The 17,875-nt window shown below is 42.0% G+C and overlaps 1 protein-coding gene across 1 annotated transcript in view; it reads right to left on the reverse strand.

The window, feature by feature from the left end:
- Nucleotides 1-17,875, reverse strand: part of ADAM33 (ADAM metallopeptidase domain 33) — a 147,970-nt gene that overhangs the window by 24,387 nt on the left and 105,708 nt on the right. Inside the window, exon 3 of the mRNA XM_075855469.1 lies at nt 12,596-12,669. Coding sequence (XP_075711584.1) covers nt 12,596-12,669 — 74 coding nt within the window. The remainder of the gene's footprint in view (nt 1-12,595; nt 12,670-17,875) is intronic.

A 17,875-nucleotide genomic window follows, 5' to 3' on the forward strand; every position in this document is an offset into this window, starting at 1 on the left:
ATCACACACATATAAAGTATCACATACATATAAAGTATTATACACATATAAAGGATTACACATATAAAGTATCACACACATATAAAGTATCACACACATATAAAGTATCACACACATATAAAGTATCACACACATATAAAGTATCACATACATATAAAGTATTATACACATATAAAGGATTATACACACATATAAAGTATCACACACATATAAAGTATCACACACACATATAAAGTATCACATACATATAAAGTATTATACACACATATAAAGTATCACACACACATATAAAGTATCACACACACATATAAAGTATACACAAATATAAAATATCACACAATATAAAGTATTATACACATATAAAGTATCACACACACATATAAAGTATCACACACATATAAAGTATTATACACATATAAAGTATCACACACATATAAAGTATTATACACATATAAAGTATCACACACATATAAAGTATCACACACATATAAAGTATCACACACATATAAAGTATTATACACATATAAAGTATCACACACATATAAAGTATTATACACATATAAAGTATCACACACACATATAAAGTATCACACACATATAAAGTATCACACACATATAAAGTATTATACACATATAAAGTATCACACACATATAAAGTATTATACACATATAAAGTATCACACACACATATAAAGTATCACACACATATAAAGTATCACACACATATAAAGTATTATACACATATAAAGTATCACACACATATAAAGTATCACACACATATAAAGTATCACACACATATAAAGTATCACACACACATATAAAGTATTATACACATATAAAGTATCACACACATATAAAGTATTATACACATATAAAGTATCACACACATATAAAGTATTATACACATATAGTATAACGCACATATAAAGTATACACAAATATAAAATATCACACAATATAAAGTATACACAAATATAAAGTATCACACACACACTGTTCATATAAAATATAAAAAAAAAACATCAAATATAATGTGCAAACATATGGTATTTTGAATGCTGAAGTTATTGATGGGGTCTTTGTGTCTGCCAGGTTCCATGTTTATTCTGAGGGTTATCACTGTGTTATCTGTGGTGTTACATAGGACTGCAGGTAACATCTACTACATTATCTGTACTCAGAGAGTTATCACTGTGTTATCTGTGGTGTTACATAGGACTGCAGGTAACATCTACTATATTACCTGTACTCAGAGAGTTATCACTGTGTTATCTGTGGTGTTACATAGGACTGCAGGTAACATCTACTAAATTATCTGTACTCAGAGAGTTATCACTGTGTTATCTGTGGTGTTACATAGGACTGCAGGCAAAATATACTACATTATCTGTACTCAGAGAGTTATCACTGTGTTATCTGTGGTGTTACATAGGACTGCAAGCAAAATATACTACATTATCTATACTCAGAGAGTTATCACTGTGTTATCTGTGGTGTTACATAGGACTGCAGGCAAAATATACTACATTATCTATACTCAGAGAGTTATCACTGTGTTATCTGTGGTGTTACATAGGACTGCAAGCAAAATATACTACATTATCTATACTCAGAGAGTTATCACTGTGTTATCTGTGGTGTTACATAGGACTGCAGGCAAAATATACTACATTATCTATACTCAGAGAGTTATCACTGTGTTATCTGTGGTGTTACATAGGACTGCAGGTAATAACTACTACATTATCTGTACTCAGAGAGTTATCACTGTGTTATCTGTGGTGTTACATAGGACTGCAGGCAAAATATACTACATTATCTATACTCAGAGAGTTATCACTGTGTTATCTGTGGTGTTACATAGGACTGCAAGCAAAATATACTACATTATCTATACTCAGAGAGTTATCACTGTGTTATCTGTGGTGTTACATAGGACTGCAGGCAAAATATACTACATTATCTATACTCAGAGAGTTATCACTGTGTTATCTGTGGTGTTACATAGGACTGCAAGCAAAATATACTACATTATCTATACTCAGAGAGTTATCACTGTGTTATCTGTGGTGTTACATAGGACTGCAGGCAAAATATACTACATTATCTATACTCAGAGAGTTATCACTGTGTTATCTGTGGTGTTACATAGGACTGCAGGTAATAACTACTACATTATCTGTACTCAGAGAGTTATCACTGTGTTATCTGTGGTGTTACATAGGACTGCAGGCAAAATATACTACATTATCTATACTCAGAGAGTTATCACTGTGTTATCTGTGGTGTTACATAGGACTGCAAGCAAAATATACTACATTATCTATACTCAGAGAGTTATCACTGTGTTATCTGTGGTGTTACATAGGACTGCAGGCAAAATATACTACATTATCTATACTCAGAGAGTTATCACTGTGTTATCTGTGGTGTTACATAGGACTGCAGGTAATAACTACTACATTATCTGTACTCAGAGAGTTATCACTGTGTTATCTGTGGTGTTACATAGGACTGCAGGCAAAATATACTACATTATCTATACTCAGAGAGTTATCACTGTGTTATCTGTGGTGTTACATAGGACTGCAGGCAAAATATACTACATTATCTATACTCAGAGAGTTATCACTGTGTTATCTGTGGTGTTACATAGGACTGCAGGCAAAATATACTACATTATCTATACTCAGAGAGTTATCACTGTGTTATCTGTGGTGTTACATAGGACTGCAAGCAAAATATACTACATTATCTATACTCAGAGAGTTATCACTGTGTTATCTGTGGTGTTACATAGGACTGCAGGCAAAATATACTACATTATCTATACTCAGAGAGTTATCACTGTGTTATCTGTGGTGTTACATAGGACTGCAAGCAAAATATACTACATTATCTATACTCAGAGAGTTATCACTGTGTTATCTGTGGTGTTACATAGGACTGCAGGCAAAATATACTACATTATCTATACTCAGAGAGTTATCACTGTGTTATCTGTGGTGTTACATAGGACTGCAGGTAATAACTACTACATTATCTGTACTCAGAGAGTTATCACTGTGTTATCTGTGGTGTTACATAGGACTGCAGGCAAAATATACTACATTATCTATACTCAGAGAGTTATCACTGTGTTATCTGTGGTGTTACATAGGACTGCAAGCAAAATATACTACATTATCTATACTCAGAGAGTTATCACTGTGTTATCTGTGGTGTTACATAGGACTGCAGGCAAAATATACTACATTATCTATACTCAGAGAGTTATCACTGTGTTATCTGTGGTGTTACATAGGACTGCAGGTAATAACTACTACATTATCTGTACTCAGAGAGTTATCACTGTGTTATCTGTGGTGTTACATAGGACTGCAGGCAAAATATACTACATTATCTATACTCAGAGAGTTATCACTGTGTTATCTGTGGTGTTACATAGGACTGCAAGCAAAATATACTACATTATCTATACTCAGAGAGTTATCACTGTGTTATCTGTGGTGTTACATAGGACTGCAGGCAAAATATACTACATTATCTATACTCAGAGAGTTATCACTGTATTATCTGTGGTGTTACATAGGACTGCAGGTAATAACTACTACATTATCTGTACTCAGAGAGTTATCACTGTGTTATCTGTGGTGTTACATAGGACTGCAGGCAAAATATACTACATTATCTATACTCAGAGAGTTATCACTGTGTTATCTGTGGTGTTACATAGGACTGCAAGCAAAATATACTACATTATCTATACTCAGAGAGTTATCACTGTGTTATCTGTGGTGTTACATAGGACTGCAGGCAAAATATACTACATTATCTATACTCAGAGAGTTATCACTGTGTTATCTGTGGTGTTACATAGGACTGCAGGTAATAACTACTACATTATCTGTACTCAGAGAGTTATCACTGTGTTATCTGTGGTGTTACATAGGACTGCAGGCAAAATATACTACATTATCTATACTCAGAGAGTTATCACTGTGTTATCTGTGGTGTTACATAGGACTGCAGGCAAAATATACTACATTATCTATACTCAGAGAGTTATCACTGTGTTATCTGTGGTGTTACATAGGACTGCAGGTAATAACTACTACATTATCTGTACTCAGAGAGTTATTACTGTGTTATCTGTGGTGTTACATAGGACTGCAGGTAACATCTACTACATTATCTGTAATCAGAGAGATATCACTGTGTTATCTGTGGTGTTACATAGGACTGCAGGTAACATCCACTACATTATCTGTACTCAGAGAGATATCACTGTGTTATCTGTGGTGTTACATAGGACTGCAGGCAAAATATACTACATTATCTATACTCAGACCGTTATCACTCTGTTATCTGTGGTGTTACATAGGACTGCAGGTAACACTACTACATTATCTGTACTCAGAGTTATCACTGTGTTATCTGTGGTGTTACATAGGACTGCAGGCAAAATATACTACATTATCTGTACTCAGAGAGTTATCACTCTGTGTTATCTATGGTGTTGCATAGGACTGCAGGTAACATCTACTACATTATCTGTACTCAGAGAGTTATCACTGTGTTATCTGTGGTGTTACATAGGACTGCAGGTAACATCTACTACATTATCTGTACTCAGAGAGTTATCACTGTGTTATCTGTGGTGTTACATAGGACTGCAGGTAACATCTACTACATTATCTGTACTCAGACAGTTATCACTCTGTGTTATCTATGGTGTTGCATAGGACTGCAAGTAACATCTACTACATTATCTGTACTCAGAGAGTTATCACTGTGTTATCTGCGGTGTTACATAGGACTGCAGGTAACACTACTACATTATCTGTAATCAGAGAGTTATCACTGTGTTATCTGTGGTGTTACATAGGACTGCATGTAACACTACTACATTATCTGTACTCAGAGAGTTATCACTGTGTTATCTGTGGTGTTACATAGGACTGCAGGTAACATCTACTACATTATCTGTACTCAGAGAGATATCACTGTGTTATCTGTGGTGTTACATAGGACTGCAGGTAACACTACTACATTATCTGTACTCAGAGAGTTATCACTGTGTGTTATCTGTGGTGTTACATAGGACTGCAGGTGACATCTACTACATTATCTGTACTCAGAGAGTTATCACTGTGTTATCTGTGGTGTTACATAGGACTGCAGGTTAAATCTACTACATTATCTGTACTCAGAGAATCATCACTGTGTTATCTGTGGTGTTACATAGGACTGCAGGTTAAATCTACTACATTATCTGTACTCAGAGAGTTATCACTGTGTTATCTATGGTGTTACATAGGACTGCAGGTAACATCTACTACATTATCTGTACTCAGAGAGTTATCACTGTGTTATCTGTGGTGTTACATAGGACTGCAGGTAACACTACTACATTATCTGTAATCAGAGAGTTATTACTGTGTTATCTGTGGTGTTACATAGGACTGCAGGTAACACTACTACATTATCTGTACTCAGAGAGTTATCACTGTGTTATCTGTGGTATTACATAGGACTGCAGGTAACATCTACTATATTATCTGTACTCAGAGAGTTATCACTGTGTTATCTGTGGTGTTACATAGGACTGCAGGTAACATCTACTACATTATCTGTACTCAGAGAGTTATCCCTGTATTATCTGTGGTATTACATAGGACTGCAGGTAACATCTACTACATTATCTGTACTCAGAGAGTTATCACTGTGTTATCTGTGGTGTTACATAGGACTGCAGGTTAAATCTACTACATTATCTGTACTCAGAGAGTTATCAATGTGTGTTATCTGTGGTGTTACATAGGACTGCAGGTAACATCTACTACATTATCTGTAATCAGAAAGTTATCACTGTGTTATCTGTGGTGTTACATAGGACTGCAGGTAACATCTACTACATTATCTGTAATCAGAGAGATATCAATGTGTGTTACCTGTGGTGTTACATAGGACTGCAGGTAACATCTACTACATTATCTGTACTCAGAGAGTTATCACTGTGTTATCTGTGGTGTTACATAGGACTGCAAGTGACATCTACTACATTATCTGTAGTCAGAGACCTATCACTGTGTTATCTGTGGTGTTACATAGGACTGCATGTAACATGTACTACATTATCTGTACTCAGAGAGTTATCGCTGTGTTATCTGTGGTGTTACATAGGACTGCAGGTTAAATCTACTACATTATCTGTACTCAGAGAATCATCACTGTGTTATCTGTGGTGTTACATAGGACTGCAGGTTAAATCTACTACATTATCTGTACTCAGAGAATCATCACTGTGTTATCTGTGGTGTTACATAGGACTGCAGGTTAAATCTACTACATTATCTGTACTCAGAGAGTTAACACTGTGTGTTATCTGTGGTGTTACATAGGACTGCAGGTGACACTACTACATTATCTGTACTCAGAGAGGTATCACTGTGTTATCTGTGGTGTTACATAGGACTGCAGGTAACACTACTACATTATCTGTACTCAGAGAGTTATCACTGTGTATTATCTGTGGTGTTACATAGGACTGCAGGTAACATCTACTACATTATCTGTACTCAGAGAGTTATCACTGTGTTATCTGTGGTGTTACATAGGACTGCAGGTAACATCTACTACATTATCTGTACTCAGAGAGTTATCACTGTGTTATCTGTGGTGTTACATAGGACTGCAGGTAACATCTACTACATTATCTGTAATCAGAGAGTTATCACTGTGTGTTATCTGTGGTGTTACATAGGACTGCAGGTAACATCTACTACATTATCTGTACTCAGAGAGTTCTCACTGTGTGTTATCTGTGGTGTTACATAGGACTGCAGGTAACATCTACTACATTATCTGTAATCAGAGAGTTATCACTGTGTGTTATCTGTGGTGTTACATAGGACTGCAGGTAACATCTACTACATTATCTGTACTCAGAGAGTTATCACTGTGTGTTATCTGTGGTGTTACATAGGACTGCAGGTGACATCTACTACATTATCTGTACTCAGAGAGTTATCAATGTGTGTTATCTGTGGTGTTACATAGGACTGCAGGTGACACTACTACATTATCTGTACTCAGAGAGGTATCACTGTGTTATCTGTGGTGTTACATAGGACTGCAGGTAACACTACTACATTATCTGTACTCAGAGAGTTCTCACTGTGTGTTATCTGTGATGTTACATAGGACTGCAGGTAACATCTACTACATTATCTGTACTCAGAGAGTTATCGCTGTGTTATCTGTGGTGTTACATAGGACTGCAGGTAACATCTACTACATTATCTGTGCTCAGAGAGTTATCACTGTGTTATCTGTGGTGTTACATAGGACTGCAGGTAATACTACTACATTATCTGTACTCAGTTATCACTGTGTTATCTGTGGTGTTACATAGGACTGCAGGTAACTTCTACTACATTATCTGTACTCAGAGAGTTATCACTGTGTTATCTGTGGTGTTACATAGGACTGCAGGTAACACTGCTACATTATCTGTACTCAGAGAGGTATCACTGTGTTATCTGTGGTGTTACATAGGACTGCAGGTAACATCTACTACATTATCTGTACTCAGAGAGTTATCACTGTGTTATCTGGGGTGTTACATAGGACTGCAGGTAACATCTACTACATTATCTGTAATCAGAGAGTTATCACTGTGTTGTCTGTGGTGTTACATAGGACTGCAGGTGACACTACTATATTATCTGTACTCAGAGAGTTATCACTGTGTTATCTGTGGTGTTACATAGGACTGCAGGTAACATCTACTACATTATCTGTACTCAGAGAGTTATCACTGTGTTATCTGTGGTGTTACATAGGACTGCAGGTAACATATACTACATTATCTATACTCAGAGAGTTATCACTGTGTTGTCTGTGGTGTTACATAGGACTGCAGGTGACACTACTATATTATCTGTACTCTATGACAATGCACAAGTGATGCAGCCCTAAAGAGTAAAATGACAACTTAGCTCTGCTACATCTATACAGTCAGTCCCTGCTGAGTCTGAGATCCGCAGTTAACGGCAGAGACGTGACCTCAACAAGAGAGAATGTGTGCGGTTCCTCTGGGATGGGCGCGGAGATTAACCCTTCAGGTTAGCGGCCGGTATATTCCTGTCCGCACCGCTCAATTCTCCTTGGTTTTTATAGGAACACTGACTCCTGAGAACAATAGATGTAGCGTCAGCCGCCATCTCTCCCTGGGTCAGAAAGGAGCTTGTACCCCGGTCCTGCTGCCCCCCAGAGGCCGTGAATAGCAGACCCATTATCTCCAGCCTGATCTGAGAGTAATAATAGATGGTTCTCTTCCAGCAGCAGAAACCTGATCAGTCCCGGGGCCCCGCAGACCGCGGTACCGCCTGCAAGTTACAAGGACAATAGAGACAGTTCAGCCCGCCAGAGGCAAAGATAGAGGGGGAAGGACCCATAGCAAAATATGAACGAAGCCCCCATCCCGGTGCAGCGCGAATCAGTCCCCCAAATACCATCTCCCTGCTAAGCGGCGGAGCTCACAGAAAAACCGAGAGCTTGAAGCTTTGGGGCCAACGGGATGGAGCGTCTGTCCCTTCACAGAGTAACTAGATATATCATATCAGCATCAATACTTGTAATGTCAGACAGTCCATAGTGTGACTGCTCTTACAGTAGAGGTTCCATAGTGTGACTGCTCTTACAGTAGAGGTTCCATAGTGTGACTGCTCTTACAGTAGAGGGTCCATAGTGTGACTGCTCTTACAGTAGAGGTTCCATAGTGTGACTGCTCTTACAGTAGAGGGTCCATAGTGTGACTGCTCTTACAGTAGAGGTTCCATAGTGTGACTGCTCTTACAGTAGAGGCTCCATAGTGTGACTGCTCTTACAGTAGAGGTTCCATAGTGTGGCCGCTCTTAGGCTATGTTCACACGGAGTATTTTGGGGGAGGAATATCTGCCTCAAAGTTCCAAACGGAATTTTGAGGCAGATATTCCTCCCCCAAAATACTCCGTGTGAACAGCAATTATCGCGCCATTTTTCGCGCCGCGGGCATAAAACACGCTTTCTCCTGCCTCCCATTGAAGTCAATGGGAGGTCGGAGGCGGAAGCGCCCGAAGATAGGGCATGTCGCTTCTTTTTCCCGCGAGGCAGTTTTACTGCTCGCGGGAAAAAGACGCCGACGCCTCCCATTGAAATCAATGGGAGGCGTTCTCGGGCCGTTTCTGCCGAGTTTTGCGACGCGGTTTCCGCGTCAAAAAACTCGGCAAAAGACCCTGTGTGAACATAGCCTTACAGTAGAGGTTCCATAGTGTGACCGCTCTTACAGTAGAGGTTCCATAGTGTGACTGCTCTTACAGTAGAGGTTCCAAAGTGTGACTGCTCTTACAGTAGAGGCTCCATAGTGTGACTGCTCTTACAGTAGAGGCTCCATAGTGTGACTGATCTTACAGTAGAGGTTCCATAGTGTGACTGATCTTACAGTAGAGGGTCCATAGTGTGACTGCTCTTACAGTAGAGGTTCCATAGTGTGACTGCTCTTACAGTAGAGGCTCCATAGTGTGACTGCTCTTACAGTAGAGGCTCCATAGTGTGACCGCTCTTACAGTAGAGGTTCCATAGTGTGACTGATCTTACAGTAGAGGGTCCATAGTGTGACTGATCTTACAGTAGAGGGTCCATAGTGTGACCGCTCTTACAGTAGAGGGTCCATAGTGTGACCGCTCTTACAGTAGAGGTTCCATAGTGTGACTGCTCTTACAGTAGAGGTTCCATAGTGTGACTGCTCTTACAGTAGAGGCTCCATAGTGTGACTGATCTTACAGTAGAGGTTCCATAGTGTGACTGCTCTTACAGTAGAGGTTCCATAGTGTGACTGCTCTTACAGTAGAGGTTCCATAGTGTGCCTGCTCTTACAGTAGAGGTTCCATAGTGTGACTTCTCTTACATTAGAGGTTCCATAGTATGACTGCTCTTACAGTAGAGGCTCCATAGTGTGACTGCTCTTACAGTAGAGGCTTCATAGTGTGACTGCTCTTACAGTAGAGGCTCCATAGTGTGACTGCTCTTACAGTAGAGGCTCCATAGTGTGACTGCTCTTACAGTAGAGGCTCCATAGTGTGACTTCTCTTACAGTAGAGGCTCCATAGTGTGACTGATCTTACAGTAGAGGTTCCATAGTGTGACTGCTCTTACAGTAGAGGTTCCATAGTGTGACTGCTCTTACAGTAGAGGTTCCATAGTGTGACTGATCTTACAGTAGAGGCTCCATAGTGTGACTGCTCTTACAGTAGAGGTTCCATAGTGTGACTGATCTTACAGTAGAGGTTCCATAGTGTGACTGCTCTTACAGTAGAGGTTCCATAGTGTGACTGCTCTTACAGTAGAGGTTCCATAGTGTGACTGCTCTTACAGTAGAGGCTCCATAGTGTGACAGCTCTTACAGTAGAGGGTCCATAGTGTGACTTCTCTTACATTAGAGGTTCCATAGTATGACTGCTCTTACAGTAGAGGCTCCATAGTGTGACTGCTCTTACAGTAGAGGTTCCATAGTGTGACTTCTCTTACAGTAGAGGCTCCATAGTGTGACTGATCTTACAGTAGAGGTTCCATAGTGTGACTGATCTTACAGTAGAGGCTCCATAGTGTGACTGCTCTTACAGTAGAGGCTCCATAGTGTGACTGCTCTTACAGTAGAGGCTCCATAGTGTGACTTCTCTTACAGTAGAGGCTCCATAGTGTGACTGCTCTTACAGTAGAGGTTCCATAGTGTGACTGATCTTACAGTAGAGGTTCCATAGTGTGACTGCTCTTACAGTAGAGGTTCCATAGTGTGACTGATCTTACAATAGAGGCTCCATAGTGTGACTGATCTTACAGTAGAGGTTCCATAGTGTGACTGCTCTTACAGTAGAGGCTCCATAGTGTGACTGCTCTTACAGTAGAGGTTCCATAGTGTGACTGCTCTTACAGTAGAGGTTCCATAGTGTGACTGATCTTACAGTAGAGGCTCCATAGTGTGACTTCTCTTACAGTAGAGGCTCCATAGTGTGACTGATCTTACAGTAGAGGTTCCATAGTGTGACTGCTCTTACAGTAGAGGCTCCATAGTGTGACTGCTCTTACAGTAGAGGTTCCATAGTGTGACTGCTCTTACAGTAGTGGCTCCATAGTGTGACTGCTCTTACAGTAGAGGCTCCATAGTGTGACTGCTCTTACAGTAGAGGGTCCATAGTGTGACCGCTCTTACAGTAGAGGTTCTATAGTGTGACTGATCTTACAGTAGAGGCTCCATAGTGTGACTGCACTTACAGTAGAGGCTCCATAGTGTGACTGATCTTACAGTAGAGGTTCCATAGTGTGACTGCTCTTACAGTAGAGGCTCCATAGTGTGACTGCTCTTACAGTAGAGGTTCCATAGTGTGACTGCTCTTACAGTAGAGGTTCCATAGTGTGACCGCTCTTACAGTAGAGGTTCTATAGTGTGACTGATCTTACAATAGAGGCTCCATAGTGTGACTGATCTTACAGTAGAGGTTCTATAGTGTGACTGCTCTTACAGTAGAGGTTCCATAGTGTGACTGCTCTTACAGTAGAGGTTCCATAGTGTGACTTCTCTTACAGTAGAGGCTCCATAGTGTGACTGATCACCTCCCTGTCCGTCTTATGTTTCCTTTTTTTCGTTACATTGTTTCTCCGTCAGCTGAGGGTTTTCTTCTCCAGACCGGCGCTCGCTCTCGCCCACTTTTGCTTTCTCACCCTTAACACGTCCTGTCTGGATCTCAGTCCAAGTAGAAGTTGATGCAGAGCAGTGAGGGGGATACATTACAGTCGGCTCAGGTCAGGGCAGGGGGAGAGGGGGGAGACCACAGAACACTGGATGTGTTGGATCTTATTTCGTTGATAAATTCGTCCAGTGATCTATAAAAGCTGCTGATCCGGCATCGTAGCTCAGTAAACCCCTTATTCAGTGGGAAACAGACACATATGGGCCCCCATTTACTTCACGGGGCCCCTGCTGCTGTCTCTAGTGGTAACATCGAAAAATTTGAAAATGTTGCACATTTCCCGTTAAGACCATAAAGTAACAGTCCACACGTGGGGGCGGAGCAAGATATAGGACAACTATCTTTGGGCCTTTTTGTAACCTGTGTCATGCTCCACCCCCTCAAGGTCTCCACTCGGTAAACTACAGTGCATCGGTTTTGCTTGGAGTGTCCCTTTAAACTAGGAGAAAATACATCTTGACGTGTGATGGGTGGAGCTTCCGCATACAGGAGGTGGCGCTCAATGTATTCTTATTAGAGGGGTGTGGTCTCAAGAAGCTTCCTCACCGAGGTGGTCATCACCAAGACCTTCATCTATCTCACTGGGGTCTCACCTCCAAGGTAAATCACAAAAAGGAAGAAAAAAAACAAGGGGTCACAGAGGAGCCCAAAATAATGCTCACCTAGTACACCCCCAGATGCAACAGACAAATCAAGATCCGTCAACAGCAATATAGAATCATCATCAAAAATAAAGTAGAAGCATGGTCACACAGGGGTTAACAAGGGCAGAGCAGATAAGACAGGGACACACAGACACCTACTGGTTCCTCTCCACCTCCATGATGAGATGTCTTCCTTCTGACGTCACTAAGATCTCCCCTCGAGCTGGAGTCACCTGAGAAGACAAAATCATTGGTGTCAGCGGATGTGAAGCAGAAAGAACATGGCTGGAAGAAGCTGAACTCCACCTCCTGCTCTACTGGTGGGGGACATCTCAGTCATATTGTGAAAAACATAGAACATAACTATTGCCCCAGACAGTACCAGGAAAACGATACCAGGACCTACAGGCACAGAATGCCTGGCATCTTAGGCCACGCCCCTTATTTTTTTCCATTTTCACATGGAGCGTACCTGTGGTTTTCAACAGAAATCAAAAAAATCGACATTGTCCCCATGTCCCTATAGTAATTACAGCAATGCCCCCTCTCTTTCTTCATGTTAACAGTTCTCCTTCTTAACCCAGTAGTCACACAGTACCTTTCCCCTTCCCCCAGTAGTCACAGCAGTGCTCTCTTCCTCAGTCTTAAAAGAATGTGCCCTCCTTCCCCCAGTAGTCGCAGTAGTTCATCGCCTTCCTTCTCATAGTATTCACAGCAGTGCCCCTCTTCCCATTCTACAGTAGTCACAGCAGTGCCCTGTCCCCATTTCACGCTAGTTGCTCTTCTTCCCTTAGTAGTCACAGCAGACCCTTCTCCCACAGTGTTCAAAGCAGTGTCCTCCTGCTCCCAGTAGTCACAGTAGTGCCCTCCTTCACCCAGTAGTCACAGTAGTGCCCTCCTTCACCCAGTAGTCACAGTAGTGCCCTCCTTCACCCAGTAGTCACAGTAGTGCCCTCCTTTCCCTAGTAGTAACAGTAGTGCTCTCCTTCACCCAGTAGTCACATTAGTGCCTTCCTTCACCCAGTAGTCACGGTAGTGCCCTCCTCCCTGTAGTCACAGTAGTGCCCTCCTTCCCCCAGTAGTCACAGCAGTGCCCTCCTTTCCCTAGTAGTAACAGTAATGCACTCCTTCCCCCAATAGTCACAGTAGGGCCCTTCTTCCACCAGTAGTCGCAGTAGTGCCCTCCTTTCCCTAGTAGTCACAGTAGTGCCATATTATCCCCAGTAGTCACAGTAGTGTGCTCTTTCCCCCAGTGGTCACAGTAGTGCCCTCCTTTCCCTAGTAGTAACAGTAGTGCACTCCTTCCCCCAGTAGTCACAGTAGGGCCCTTCTTGCACCTGTAGTCACAGTAGTGCCCTCCTTTCCCTAGTAGTCACAGTAGTGCCATACTTCCCCCAGTAGTCACAGTAGTGCGCTCCTTCCCCCAGTGGTCACAGTAGTGCTCCCCTTCCCCCAGTGGTCACAGTAGTGCCCTCCTCCCCCCAGTGGTCACCGTAGTGCGCTCCACCCTCCAGTAGTCACAGTAGTACGCTACTTCCCCAGTAGTCACAGTAGTGCACTCCTTCCCCCAGTAGTCACAGTAGTGCCCTCCTTCCCCCAGTGGTCACAGTAGTGTGCTCCATCCTCCAGTAGTCACAGTAGTGCCCTCCTTCCCCTAGTAGTAACAGTAGTGCACTCCTTCCCCCAGTAGTCACAGTAGGGCCCTTCTTCCACCAGTAGTCACAGTAGTGTGCTCCTTCCCCCAGTAGTCACAGTAGTGCCCTCCTTCCCCCAGTGGTCACAGTAGTGTGCTCCTTCCCCCAGTAGTCACAGTAATGCACTCCATCTTCCAGTAGTCACAGTAGTGCCCTCCTTCCCCCAGTGGTCACAGTAGTGCGCTCCTTCCCCCAGTAGTCACAGTAGTGCGCTCCTTCCCCCAGTAGTCACAGTAGATGAGATCTTCTGACAATCTTATGTCTTGACAGTACATCCTGACCGTGTCTGCTGTGGATGCTGGTTACAAAAAGGAAAGTATCCTCATTAGTATTATTGCTGCCAAGGGGTAACAGGGATCAGTCGGGGCAGGTTTTCACTCATCTGATCCATTGTTTCCTCCTGACATAACTGGTGGCAAAGATATCTACTGATAGGAATGACGGAATGAGCAAAATATGGGGTTTGACCACCAGCTCACGACTGTGGCCAACATGAGCTAGAGGACAACTGGAGCAGGACAATTATTGATACATTGGCACCTGTCGTGCACAGTGCCAGGCACCAGACATCACCATGAAAGACTGAACATGAGAAAACACGATGGTCACAACTTCTTCCTTCCCAATGTCAATACAAAAGGTCACACAGAGAAGGCTCTGTCCATATGTGGTCCTCTCTGTCCATATGTGGTCTCCTTCATCCATATGTGGTCCTCTCTGTCCATATGTGGTCCTCTCCGTCCATATGTGGTCCTCTCCGTCCATACGTGGTCCTCTCCGTCCATATGTGGTCCTCTCCGTCCATATGTGGTCCTCTCCGTCCATATGTGGTCCTCTCCGTCCATATGTGGTCCTCTTTGTCCATATGTGGTCCTTTCTGTCCATATGTGGTCCTCTCCGTCCATATGTGGTCCTCTCCGTCCATATGTGGTCCTCTCCGTCCATATGTGGTCCTCTCCGTCCATATGTGGTCCTCTCCGTCCATATGTGGTCCTCTCTGTCCATATGTGGTCCTCTCCGTCCATATGTGGTCCTCTCCGTCCATATGTGGTCCTCTCTGTCCATATGTGGTCCTCTCCATCCACATGAGACATTGTCAGCCACGTCTGGGTATATACAACTCTATACACAACACCTAGTGTAAAGATAAATTATCCACCGCCCACCCCAGGCTGTGAATGAAATTCAGGAACAACAAACTCTTCCCACAAACCCGTGGTATAAATAAACCGCCGTCTCTGGGTCTCATTAGCGAGGCGCGCCGCTGACATCTCCGCTATTCTGCCCTTCAGATGCCAAAAATTCTACAGAACGTCTGGCACAAAACTCCATTGTGAGGAATTCCTGGTTCAGCTGTCAGTAATAACAAATCAAAGACCCCGGCAGGGACCAAGCCCAAGAGCAGGGCCCCAGCGTCAGTCTGCAGCAGCAAAAGGCCAGCATTGTGAGAAGGAACAATAATAAATACAATCCTTCCCAGACTCTCCTTCCCCGGCAGATGGAGATGTGGATGAACCAAACGTCTCCCTCCTGCTGCTTCCACTTACTGAGGGATTCTATAGCTGCATCCCCCTCCTCCCTGACTAGTATTTACTACAGCGTATGGTGACGTTAAATAAGATTACAAAAATAAATCAATGGTATAACAGGGGCGGGGCTGTGACAACCTCTCACACATGATATACAGGCTGGCTGTCAGTAGTAATAGATGAATAGCTGTCACTGTATATAAGAAGTGTGGATCTCATGTCTGATCACAATGTAATTATATTATATATCAGTGATGTCAGTAACAGGGGGTGGGGCTGTGACAACTTCTCACACATGATATACAGGCTGGTTGTCAGTAGTAATAGATGAATAGCTGTGACTGTATATAAGATGTGTGGATCTCATGTCTGATCACAGTGTAATTATATTATATATCAGTGATGTCAGTAACAGGAGGCGGGGCTGTGACAACCTCTCACACATGATATACAGGCTGGTTGTCAGTAGTAATAGATGAATAGCTGTCACTGTATATAAGATGTGTGGATCTCATGTCTGATCACAATGTAATTATATTATATATCAGTGATGTCAGTAACAGGAGGCGGGGCTGTGACAACCTCTCACACATGATATACAGGCTGGTTGTCAGTAGTAATAGATGAATAGCTGTCACTGTATATAAGATGTGTGGATCTCATGTCTGATCACAATGTAATTATATTATATATCAGTGATGTCAGTAACGGGGCGGGGCTGTGACAACCTCTCACACATGATATACAGGCTGGCTGTCAGTAGTAATAGATGAATAGCTGTTACTGTATATAAGATGTGTGGATCTCATGTCTGATCACAATGTAATTATATTATATATCAGTGATGTCAGTAACAGGGGGCGGGGCTGTGACAACCTCTCACACATGATATACAGGCTGGTTGTCAGTAGTAATAAATGAATAGCTGTGACTGTATATAAGATGTGTGGATCTCATGTCTGATCACAGTGTAATTATATTATATATCAGTGATGTCAGTAACAGGGGCGGAGCTGTGACAACCTCTCACACATGACATACAGGCTGGTTGTCAGTAGTAATAGATGAATAGCTGTTACTGTATATAAGATGTGTGGATCTCATGTCTGATCACAGTGTAATTATATTATATATCAGTGATGTCAGTAACAGGGGGCGGGGCTGTGACAACCTCTCACACATGATATACAGGCTGGTTGTCAGTAGTAATAGATGAATAGCTGTGACTGTATATAAGATGTGTGGATCTCATGTCTGATCACATGTAATTATATTATATATCAGTGATGTCAGTAACAGGGGGCGGGGCTGTGACAACCTCTCACACATGGTATACAGGCTGGTTGTCAGTAGTAATAGATGAATAGCTGTTACTGTATATAAGATGTGTGGATCTCATGTCTGATCACATGTAATTATATTATATATCAGTGATGTCAGTAACAGGGGGCGGGGCTGTGACAACCTCTCACACATGATATACAGGCTGGTTGTCAGTAGTAATAGATGAATAGCTGTTACTGTATATAAGATGTGTGGATCTCATGTCTGATCACAGTGTAATTATATTATATATCAGTGATGTCAGTAACAGGGGGCGGGGCTGTGACAACCTCTCACACATGATATACAGGCTGGTTGTCAGTAGTAATAGATGAATAGCTGTCACTGTATATAAGATGTGTGGATCTCATGTCTGATCACAATGTAATTATATTATATATCAGTGATGTCAGCAACAGGGGGCGGGGCTGTGACAACCTCTCACACATGATATACAGGCTGGTTGTCAGTAGTAATAGATGAATAGCTGTGACTGTATATAAGATGTGTGGATCTCATGTCTGATTACAATGTCATTATATTATATATCAGTGATGTCAGTAACAGGGGGCGGGGCTGTGACAACCTCTCACACATGATATACAGGCTGGCTGGCAGTAGTAATAGATGAATAGCTGTTACTGTATATAAGATGTGTGGATCTCCTGTCTGATCACAGTGTAATTATATTATATATCTGTGATGTCAGTAACAGGGGGCGGGGCTGTGACAACCTCTCACACATGATATACAGGCTGGTTGTCAGTAGTAATAGATGAATAGCTGTTACTGTATATAAGATGTGTGGATCTCATGTCTGATCACAATGTAATTATATTATATATCAATGATGTCAGTAACAGGGGGCGGGGCTGTGACAACCTCTCACACAT

This window comes from Rhinoderma darwinii, chromosome 1, assembly GCF_050947455.1.
Source record: "Rhinoderma darwinii isolate aRhiDar2 chromosome 1, aRhiDar2.hap1, whole genome shotgun sequence".
Lineage (NCBI taxonomy): Eukaryota > Metazoa > Chordata > Amphibia > Anura > Rhinodermatidae > Rhinoderma > Rhinoderma darwinii.